At 40.5% G+C, this 12,076-nt stretch overlaps 1 protein-coding gene across 1 annotated transcript in view; it reads right to left on the reverse strand.

The window, feature by feature from the left end:
* Positions 1 to 8,020, reverse strand: part of TRPA1 (transient receptor potential cation channel subfamily A member 1) — a 55,546-nt gene extending 47,526 nt beyond the window's left edge. Inside the window, exons 1-2 of the mRNA XM_078441547.2 lie at positions 7,607 to 8,020; positions 1,559 to 1,718 (exon numbers count right to left, since the gene is read on the reverse strand). Of these exons, the coding sequence (XP_078297673.2) occupies positions 1,559 to 1,718; positions 7,607 to 7,717 (271 nt within the window). The 5' untranslated portion in view covers positions 7,718 to 8,020. The remainder of the gene's footprint in view (positions 1 to 1,558; positions 1,719 to 7,606) is intronic.
* Positions 8,021 to 12,076: the final 4,056 nt, after the last annotated feature.

Here is a 12,076-nt window from a genome sequence, read left to right on the forward strand (position 1 = left end):
TTTTATCTCCATCACTTTCCAGAAATCATTTTTACAAAGGTCACTGAGGCCTTTTAATATAAGGATTATTGGGATCTTACTTCTATTTGATCTCTGTGATACAGTATTTCTCATTACTCATCTATCCAAAAACTCTTCTCTTGGCTTGTGTACCATTAATATCTTATCCATCACATCTCACCATCCTCTTGTTGGTTTTTCTTCTGCCATCTGATCCTCGGTATTTGTGCTCTACCCTTAGCTACCTTTGCGGGCAATTTCATGGCCTCCTAAAGGATCTCCATGCACTTCCACAGCCTCGTTGGCCCTGTGGGGGCAGCTCCCTTCCTTCTAGAGTTCTAGTCTACTAGAACACTAGCTATTAATCTACTAATCTACTGGACATTTTCAAGTAGCTGTCCTCTGGGCCTTTCAGACTCAGTATGACCAAACCAAATTCACTATTCCTCACATCTTACTCTGAGTTTTCTTCTGTTGTTTATTTTTTTTTAACATTTATTTTTGAGAGGGAGAGAAACAGAGAAAGAGACACAGTGCGAATGGGGGACGAGCAGAGACAGAGGGAGACACAGAATCTGAAGCAGGCTCCAAGCCATCAGCACAGAGCCCAACACGGGGCTTGAACCTGTGAACTGCGAGATGACCTGAGCCGAAGTTGTATGCTCAAGAGACTGAGCCACCCAGGCGCCCCTGTTTTTTTTCATATGCCTTCTTTTCTGGATGGCTATACTATCAGCCTCATCTCCTAAATCAGGAATCTCAAAGTCAGTTCAACCACTTGCCACTTTCTCTTCACGTCAAATCTCTTATCAAGCACTGTCTGCTCTCCATGCAAAAGAGCTCTTGATTCTTTTTTTTCCCTATTCCAATCTCAAAACCCTGGTGCACTCTCACCTTTTCTTTGCTACTAAGATAGCTTTCTCATTGGGCTTCCACTTCCAATCTATCTTCTACAATATTGATAGAATCATCTTAAATAATGAAGGTCTTATCATAACATCTCACTGCTTAAATCTCTGTGGCATCCCCCTTCCTTGTTACAGTTGAGTTTCTCCAACAAGATGGTGTATGCACAAGGCTGAACTAGGGGACGATGTTCCATCTTCTTGGAGTCTCAATTTTATTTAATGATATGAAATTTAAGTGCAGAATGACCTCAATGGAAATAATAGAGAAGAATACATAAAATGCATCTGAAGGAAATCTGTTCATGTTGTATAGCATCCCAGATATTTGTACCATCCTTTGCAGTATTTCAGTGGAAATATATATTCTTTTTTTGAGAGAGAGAAAGTGCACGTGAGCGGGAAAGAGGTGAGAGGGAGAGAGAGAGGGAGAGGGAGAGAGAGAATCTCAAGCAAGCTCCACATTCAGCATGGACCTCAGTGGAAACATTTGAGGAACACTGGCCCAAAGGGCAAACCACACTCCTGAGTAAGATATTCAGGTCCCTTATAATCTGGAACTAATATGCCCTTCAAAATTACTTCATACCACTCTTTCCAATGAATCTAACAGATGATGGACTTATGTAGCACTTATTATAACATTTCGTCACCTTCAAAAGAGGAGTCATTGATGATCATCCCCATCAGCTGCACTTGACCTTCTTCTGCAGCATGGTGCAGAGGGGATGCATTCACATCATCGTATTTGCTTAACTTCTTTCGTTTCTTCACCAAGTTGTTAAATCTACATGTACTTCCTTCAAAAACCACCTGGAAGCATACAAAAAATTGTTACCTCCAACAAGTATATATAAAACTCAATACAGATTAACTGTTAAACGGTTACTATCATCCAAAACTATTTATCATGCTTATGATAAAATATTTTTTAAAGAACACAAAATGCACACAGACATATAGAAGGTACAAGTAAATGCTTGAAAAGTTTTGAAGTAATTGTAAGGGACATGATCTAAGAAATACTAAGTATAGTGAAAATACAGAGAAGTTTTCTTTGTCAGGTGAAAATGTGCTTAAATTAAAGCATGGGGGATTTGGGTTAGATAAAAAGATTTTCACGAATGCAAGGATCAAGTCATGTAACTTACGTGGTCAGTACCCTAAAACAACTGCCCACTCACTGCCCTGGGATTAAGTAATTCCTCCTCTTCTGACTACTGGAATCCTGCACCAGGCCAATTCAGGTCAGGTTCACCTCCTCATTGTTCTCTGCACACTGGAAATGCCAGAATTTCTGTGCACTTACTTAGGACCAGATGTCAGGACACTGAGAAGTGACACAATTTGCCCAAAGGCATGCTAAATGGCAAAGTGAGAACTTGAACCGGAGACGCATGGAATATATATTTTGGCTGACTGGCGAATGTTGGAGAAACCAACATACAGTAGAAAGTAAAGCCGAGGTAAAAACCATCATCACAGAATGAACTCTGATACAGTAAATGCTTTAATCATAAGCCATAAGAACAGACTTTGTAGAGTAAGCTCAGTAAGCTTTTGGCACAGTTGATGTTGTCACTGGCCTATAAAAGTGTAACTCCAAGCACACGCTCACTTCCACTGATGTCAAGGGAGGAGTGTGAGCTTTTATGAATACCTGTTTTTAACACTCTTTTCTTCCTGTTTTTTAAATTCTTTATTATGATCGGACTGAGGATGATTTATCATAATCATAATTCTTCCTTGTAAAGTTTGTGGGGACAGTGTTGACATTCTGCTTTTGATTCTCACAAGATATGAAAAATTCCCAAACAGAACCTTTTCTAGAAAATCTCATGGCCTAAACAGACTAAGGTAACTAAAAACTAACCTTCAAAAATAATTTTATTTGATGTTATTAGTGTTACTCTAGCAAACAAAATTTTTTAAAAGCCTTCATGTGATAAACTTGTTTCTATTATCCTGCCTTGCATTATTTACATTTTCATAAATACTTCAGATCAAAAAGTATATTCCATTTTTCTAAAAGTTAATTAATGGATCCTCTCTTACGATCTGTGTTAGCTGACAATCTAGTTCCCTATTCAACTACTGGAGAATTCTTAGTATCGGTTTTATACAGAAAATTAAGAATTTTCAAAATAATTATACTCATTTATAAATTATACTTCAATTGAGTGATAAGAGAATTATTCAAAGTTGCTTCTAGAATTCCCCCTTATATTTGAAAGTGAGTACTAGGTATGATCCACAAATATGAATGACATACCTTATTTTATCGCTAACATTTTTATATTGCTGACATAGGATGGTATTGATTACAAACCAATTCGGAGACACTGGAAATTGCACTGAATTAGGTATTTTGATATCTGCTTGCCAAAGCCAAATTGCAGATTTTGACCCCAAAATCAGGCTGTAGCCAAACCCTGGCATGTCCCTGAACGGTGTACAAGTGTTCTACTGCAGAAGCTAACCTCTTCTAGCCCCACGCTGTGCTGTGTTCATGGGGGACTTAGCGAGAGTTAAACCAGGCTGTCTACCAGAGTGAAGCGTGCCCTCCTCTCTCTTCTTGTTTCCAATCCAATGTCCTCCTTAATTCTCCCTCCTCCTTGAGGCCTTCATGGGAAATACAAGATGCTATTCTCTAGCCTGATCTTGCTTTGTCTCTCAAAAGTGCCCAATAACAGGCCACAGGACATATGGGGACATTACAGCACTGACAGCTGCTGGAATGTGTGCCATGGATTCCCTTTTCCTCCATTTTTAAAAAATTTCCGATACAGTAAATATTGGTGGCTCTAACCCCAAAACAAGCATTCTTTGGAATCTTCAATTTGAACTTTAAAGGGATTCTAAGACAAAAAAAAAAAAAAAACAGTTTGAAAAACACTCGTTAGTTCTTTCCTCACACTGTCTGTACTGAATGTGTACCACACATTTGGATACTTATTTTCTGTGATACTTTCTACATGTAAATAAGTATGCCAGAAAGAGACAGTGAAGGAAGGAACTAAGACCCAGAGCTCTTACAGAGCAGCAGGTGGGGCCAAATGGACCATTATATGCTGCAGAATTTCCCCCAGACTACCTTTTTAAAAAGCAATGTGGAAAATTAATGGAACCTCATTCCATTGCTATGGTAATATATGCACTAAAATTATTTCTCAATGGCCCTTTCAGCTTTGCAAATATGTGACCAAATAAGACATTTGTCTGATTTTTTTCTGAAGATATTTCTTAATATTTCATTACATGAACCAAAAGCAAAACATTTTATAATAGTCCTAGAAACCACTGTAGAATAAGTACTTCCTGAGAATGCTGAAACCTTCTTCAAACAGATGATCCAGGTACTTGCTTTAATTGTCTTTAGCTATGACTAGTCACATTTCACACACATGAAATAAAATGAAGTGTTAAAGTACTTATTTTATTTTATTGAGAGAGAGAGAGAGAGAGAGAGAGAGAGAGCGAGCAGTGGAGAGGGGGAGAAAGAATCTTAAGCAGGGTCCACGCTCAGTGGAGCCCAACGTGGGGCTCAATCCCCTAACCCAGGGATCATGACGTGAGCTGAAATCAAGAGTCAGGTGCTCAATCAACCGAGCCACCCAGGTGTGCTGTACCTAATGCATTTTAAAACATAGTTAATACACATGGAGCATATTAGCATTCACTCATCAAATGTCAGGCTGAAATAAATAAAACAAAATCCCTTAAAATTTTGAACTTTGGGTTTTGCTCTATTATCATGGAATAGTCCCAGAGAAATAAATCACTTTTCCAGGACAGTCCTTTAAATACATTATATCACTTTTCAACTACTAAATTCTATGTAAGCTACACATAATTTTAGTGGATGAAGGATAGAATAGCATCCAACCATTTACAAATTTACAGATTCAGTTATAAATTTAAAATGAATTTCTTACAGAAATAAGCGAATTCCAATGTCTCACCCAGCAAAGGCAGGGTTTGTCTAATTCCATTTGGAAGTATTTTAGCCACTGAATTTGATGTTCTTCCAGTGATAATAAAGGGATTACACTGCCCACCCCACGGTGCCAGAAAGAACAATTCACAGGTCTGCTCAGCGATGTGCAGTCAACACAAACCCAATTACACACTCTGAGAACAAGTACTAAGTTCAGATACTCACAAAGTACTGCTGAATTCACAATGACAAAAGAGCATCTAAGTACTTTATATAAGCTCATCAGATGTGCTCAACAGTCTGAATTCAGTACATGATATGTTAAGGCAGGCTTTGAAGAGACTGCTTAAAGAAAGTTCTGAAAGTAAGCCAAGGAGGTCATTTAGAGAAAATTATTATAAATTCAATATAGTTTTTTATGGTCACAGAGTTACTTCAGATTCTCTTGATTTCTGAACTATATGACTAGCTATGGAACATGATGGACTAGATCACTTTTAAAGAAGTTAATTCTAAGCCCTTTAAAATAGAGATATCAAATACATTTGTTCTAGGTTGCCTCAGTGAAATACATACAAGCAGTAATGGAGTAAAAAAGAGGGAATCTAGGTGAAAGACTGTAGCAAATGAAGGGTCAAATGCTTATGTATTAATTCTCTTGAAAGAAAGTCATGAAGGGGCGCCTGGGTGGCTCAGTCGGTTAAGCGGCCGACTTCGGCTCAGGTCATGATCTCGTGGTCCGTGAGTTCGAGCCCCGCGTCGGGCTCTGTGCTGACAGCTCGGAGCCTGGAGCCTGTTTCGGATTCTGTGTCTCCCTCTCTCTGACCCTCCCCCGTTCATGCTCTGTCTCTCTCTGTCTCAAAAATAAATAAACGTTAAAAAAAAAAAAAAAAAAAAAAAAAAAGAAAGAAAGTCATGAAAAAAAGCTAAAAGCATCAGATGGTTCTTTTCCCACATTTCTCATCTTGTAAAGTTTCTCCCAACCTTTGATTTTGTTAGTATTCCTGAAATAGTGGGTCTAGGCTGGAGAAAATATACACCATATCTTTTTAATAAGGAAATCCTTAGAGTAAGAACTCTCCACAGTATTATACGTACTTATTTGTAATTAGTCTTACCACTGACATTTCTACAGAATGATCTGGAATTATTGTACATAATAAAATACATAAATCCCTCAAACTACAAGCTCTATTGTGGCTTCTAAAAGTCTCAAATAACCTAAATGGCTCCACCTGACTTAGGCAATAAAACTAAAGACAGTTAAATAAAAACCATGAAGAAAATGAAGTTTGAGACTTTGTGCTGCAGAAAACCTCCGGTAAATATCTAAGACAAAACCACATTGGTAAGTGAAGGATCTCGGATGCGATTTTTGAAATGTAAAATTTTCTTCCATTCCATAATATTAATTCCGAAGACATTATCCTAGTGCTTGAAATCAACTGGAGAGCTCAGGTCTTTGGGTTAACCCAATAGATGCCGGTTAATACTCTAATACTAAGGAGGAGGAAAAAAGTGTTTAATCTGGAGGTGCAAACAGAGTCACCTTGGGAAGTCTGGTTTGTCAGTTTATCTGACTTACTACAGGTGCCTGACTTACATAATTGGCAGCAGTGCCAATCTGGTGATATCAAAATTAAAGCTCTTGGGGCACCTGTGTGGCTCAGTCGGTTAAGCGTCTGACTTCCAGCTCAGGTCATGCCTTTGAGCCGCTTGTGCTGACAGCTCAGAGCCTGGCGCCTGCTTCGAATTGTGTCTCCCCGCCTCTCTCTGCCCCTGCCCGTCTTGCACGGTCTGTCTCTCTCTCTCAAAAATAAACTTTTTTTTTTTTAATTAAAGCTCTTGATCCTGCTGGGACTTTTACATACATGCATATTCACTAAATGTACTGACAAAAGAAACTGCATCTACCTGTGATGCAAAACAAAAACCCTGTCCACTCTTGCTGGACCAATGAATGATAAACTCATACAAGAGACTACTATAAAGCTGCAGAATAAGAGTGAAGTACACCTCCAGGTGCTGAACTTTAAAGTATTCTAAAATATAACATAGTAAGTCACGGGCGTGTATTTGTGCAACCCGCGTCTCCCTCCCTGTGCGCTCTGGAAAATACACAAGGAACTGTTAACATGGATTCCACCGTGGAAAGGGATTCCAGGTGGGGCACGGGAGACACACTTGGGACGTTTTAACGCTTGAAAAGAGACCCTTCTTCCCGCCTACCACGTGAAGACAGCCAGGGGCGGGTTTGCAGAGCCCCCAACAGCCTCGGCGCTCAGACTGCGCCCTGCCTCTCTGGAGGTCAGGGTGTCCCGGGAACCGTGCAAACAACAGAAACCCGTCCTAGCCCTCGGGGTCTCGCGAAGACCACCTACCCTGCGTCCAACGGCCTCCTCTTTCACAGTCCTTCCCGAAGCCCCCACTCCCTGGAGGAACTGCCAGTCCCGCCATTTTCGGTACTTTGGGGTAAGTCCCCGAAGCCGCAGGTGCCCGCCGGTGAGCAAAGGCGGGCCGCGCAAACCAGCGGACAAACACAAAGGACCCGGCAGGCTGCGGGGGCGCCTGGCTAACGCGCCCCTCGGGGCCCCCAGTGCACCGCACACACGCCCTGAAACCCACCCGCCCACCTCGCGGCGCTCGGCGCCCTCGGGTCCCGGGGCAGCCGGCTGGGAAACCTTGAACGAAGGAGCGCAGAGTTCAGCAGAGCCGCCCCCGCCCGTGCTCCGGACCCGTCCCCACCGCCCAGCGCCTAGGGTACCTTCAGCGAGTCCTTGCGGCCGTCCATGCCGTTCTCCACGCCCTGGTAGACGGCGCCCTGGGGCTCCTGCTTACCCCCAGGGCTCAGCATCTTCCTCAGGCTGCGCCTCATCGACCGCACCCCGTCGCCACCTGCGCCAGCTGCTCCCCACGTGCGCGAGCACCTGCGGCGAGAGATTGTGGGGAGGCGGCCGGAGGCCGAGAGAACTTCTGGAAGGGGTTCTTCGGCCCCGGGGCCGCTTGCAGCGCAGGAAGCAGGAGGGACACCGGGAAGAGGCAGGGACACAGACCTCTTGTCCGCGCGCGGCGAAGGGGTGGCCGCGCCGAGACTGTCCCCCGCTCGTCGCTTCGGGCCCAGAGCACGCACGACTCGCCTGTCCGACCTGCGACCGCGGCAACGCACCCCCTAAGTCATGGTGTCAGGCCAGTGTGGATCCAAGGAATCTGGAATCTTTTATAATAAAAACAGTAAGAACCGCCCACCGCACAACCGGGGAGAGGGGCGGGGGAAGGAAGGGAGGCTGGGGTGGGGTGGGGGGGGTGATAGTTGAGAATGAGAGAATAACTGGGTACATTGGGAAGATTTTTAATTTTTAGGATGCCCCCCCCCCCCAAAGCTTCTGAGGTTGTGTTTCTCATTTCATTTTAGAAGTCTAGCTCTTTGACTTGGAAATAAGGTTTTTAGAAAAGCGTCTCTTTCAAAAAAAAAAAAAAAAAAAAAAAAAAGAGGGACTAAATCCTAGCACCGGTTTGAGCAACTAGATCAGGTCTCTTAGCACTTCAGGTTCCTTTTCCTGTGGATGGCAATGCTTATCTCATGATTTGGTGTTTCACAATGGCTGAAAAAGTTACTTGTTAGGTTAAAGGTAAATCCTATCGACTCCTGTGGGCTGTTTACCCTCAGCTTTGTTTGAAAGGTTTATCTTCACGGGCCTGCACTGCATTTGTTAATCAAGGGCATGGGTGTAAATTGTGGGGCGGTAGGGTCTCCTCTCAATTGCAGAGGCCACTTCTCTTAATGTTCATTCAGTGGAGCCTCTGAAACTGTTGCAGTGATGTTTAGGCTACAAGGTTAGAAAGAAAAACAAAAAACTTCTTTCCAAAACTGATTAGCTTTGCACAGGCCAGCACTTAGCTTTGGCGGTCTCTTGTCTGGACAATCTGTGTGCTCCTTTAAGGCCCTTGATTGTCATATTCACCTGGGAATCTCCAGCACCTGTCGCACGTGGCTCCAGGACCTGGCCATAGATCCTACACTAAATAAAGATTTGTGGACTACTTGGCATAGGGGCCACACTGGGTTGAACTTAAGGGCAGGTAACCGAGCATGGTGATATTCTGGAACTACGAAGCCCTCGCCCTCAGTCTATCAAGAGATATTGCAACTTGTTATCAATTTCACCTGTGAAGTGGAATGCTTTAGGGTAATATTGAAGTTCTCACCATGTATCAGTTTGCCATTTACCAGTTGATGGACATTGGATTGTTTCTAATTTTTGTCTATTGTAAATAATGCTGCTATGAAATTGTTCATGCACATCTTTTTTGTGGACATGTAAATTTTCATTTCTCTTGGTTAAATACCTAGTAGTGAATTGCTGGGTCGTATAAGTTCAGCTTTGTATGAAATTTCCAAACTGTTTTTCCACAGTGGCTATGCCATTTTACGTGCCCACGAGCACAGTGTGAGGTTTCCAGTTTCTCCATATCCTCACCAAATCTTGGTATCAGCAGTCTTTTTTATTTTAATCAGTCTAGTGTGTATAGAGTGGTATCTCCTTGTGGCTTTAATTGGCATTTCCCTAATGACTAATGATGTTGTCTGTGTTTTTCATTCCTCATTAGCCGCTCATATGTCTTAACGGAGTTCTTATTACTTTGCTTTTTTAAATTGAGTTGTCTTCTGAGTATTGAGTTGTAATAGTTCTTTATTCTGGATACAAGTTTTGTATCGGATAAATGATCTACAAATATTTTCTCAGAGTCTGTGGCTTTTCTTTATTTTCTTATTGGTGTCTTCTGAAAAGCAAAACTTTTAATGTTGATAAAAAGTCTAATTTGTTAGTATAGATTATGCTTTGGGTTTCATATAAAGCAATTTTTGCCTATGTTAAGGTTAAAAAGAAGGCTTATGGTTTTGGTCTCTTACGCAGATTCATTTTGAGTTACTTTTTGCATATGGTGTGAGGTAGAGGTCTAAGTTTACTTTTAGTGCATATGGCTATTCAAATGTTACCATTTGTTAAAAAAACAACAACTACGCTTTCTTCATAATTGCCTTGGAACCTTCATAAAAAATCAATTGGCCATAAAATATGGGTTTGTTTCTGGACTTGGTATTCTATCCCACTCATCAGTAGGTAGGTCTCTGTGTAAGTAAGTCAGTACCACACAGTCTTGATTTTGTAGCTTCCTGGTAATTTGGAAATCAGATAGTATAAATCTTCCAAATTGGTTCTTTTTCCAATTAACTGTAATAACTTTTTTTTCTGGATTTCTTAGAAATTTATACATATAAGATCGTATTTTTTGCTGTAAGGACAGTTGGCTTCTTTCATTCCGAACTATATGTCTTTAACTTTTTTTTCTCCACTGTCATGCACTGGCTAGAAGTTCTAGGGCATTGTTGAAGTCCAGAGAGTGGACATCTTGCCTTTTTCCCAGTCTTAGGGGAAATGTATTCCTCTTCACCACTGAGTATGATGTTAAATTAGAGTTTTCTTGGTTACCTATTAGCAGATTGAGGAACATATCTTCCATGATTACTTTAAGAGTTTTTAATCATGAGAGGGTGTTAAATTTTGGCTGATGCTTTCTCTACAACTATTGAGGCGATTATGTGCTTTTCCTCATTTATTCTTTTACGTTAATTGATTTTCTAATGTTAAATCAACTTTTTTTTTTTAATGTTTATTCACCCTTGAGAGACAGAGAGACAGAGCATGAGAGAAGCAGAGAGAGCGAGACCCAGAATCTGAAGCAGGTTCCAGGCTCTGAGCTGTCAACACAGAGTCTGATGTGGGGCTTGAACTCACGGACTAGACCGTGAGATCGTGACCTGAGCTGAAGTCGGATGTTTCACCTACTGCGTCACCCAGGCACCCCAAATCAACCTTCTATATGTTGCTGAATTCAGTTTGCTAATCTTTTGTTAAAGATTTTGGTGTTTATATCCATGAAGAGTATTGGTCTTTAGTTTTTCTTTTGTCTAATGTCTCTGTATGGCTTTGGTAGCAGTGTAAATAGTGGCCTCACTGATAGGGTTGAGAAATGTTCCCTTCTATTTTCTGAAGTTGTATATATAGTATTGGTATTATTTCTTTCTAAAATGCCTGATAGAAGTCACCAGTACAGCCTGGTGAATTGGGTTGTCTGGGCTTTTGGCTTTTTTCTGGGAATATATTTAATTACCAATTCACTTTTATAGATCTTTTCTGAATTTATATTTTTCTTCAGTAAATTTAGGTAATTTGTGCCTTTCAAGAAATTTGTTGCCTATTTATTGACATAGAGTTATTCATAAGATTCCCTTACAATCCTTTAAATTCTTTTAGGGTCTATAACAGTGTCCTTTCTTTCATTCCTGATTTTGGTAATTTGTGTCATCCCTCTTCCTGAGCTAATAGTTTATCAGGTTTCTTGATATCAAAGAACCAATTTTTAATTTTATTGGTTTTCTCCATTGTTTTTCTACTTTAGGTTTCATTGTTTTCAGTGTTTCTTCTCTCTCATTTTTCTTTCTAGTTATTTTGGGTTTCATTTTTCTTTCCAGTCTTTTTCTTTCTAGTTATTTTGGGTTTTATTTACTCTACTTTCTCTACATCCCTGGTGTGTAACCTTAGGTTATTGATTTTAGATCTTCCTCCTAACATAAGCATTTAAAGCTACGTGATGCTTTCTAAACATTGCATTAATGGCATCTCATAAACTCTGATTTGTTGTGTTTTCATTTGTAGTTTCTTCTTTTACTCACAGGTTATTTTTGGGAGTATAATGTTTAATTTCCAACTATGTGGGATTTCCCCACATTTCTTTCAGTTGTTGAATTCTAGTCCAATCTGGTTGTGGTCAAGGAACACACTTTTTATGATTTTGATCTGTCTAAATTCAAATATAGACTTGTTCAAACATGTTTTATGGCTGCCATGTGGTCTATCCTGGAGATTGTTACTTAAAAGAATGAGTATTTTGCTCTGATTTGGTCAAGTTTCTGAATATGTTATTAGATCCAGTTAATACTGTTGTTCAAGTCTTCTATATTCTTAGTGGTTTTCTATCCTTCTATTAGTTACTGAGAGGGGAGTATTAGAATTTTCAATTATAACTTAAATTGTCTATTCTCTGAATTCTGTTCAGGATGTACTTCATTTTGGGGGAGGGAGCCTGTGTTCTTAGATGCATACGTATTTATAGTTGTCACTTCTATATTTTTCCTTTATTGTAATGAGATTTCTTTGTATTTAGTAGCATT

The sequence above is a fragment of the Panthera onca genome, chromosome F2 (genome assembly GCF_046562875.1).
Source record: "Panthera onca isolate mPanOnc1 chromosome F2, mPanOnc1 haplotype 2, whole genome shotgun sequence".
Lineage (NCBI taxonomy): Eukaryota > Metazoa > Chordata > Mammalia > Carnivora > Felidae > Panthera > Panthera onca.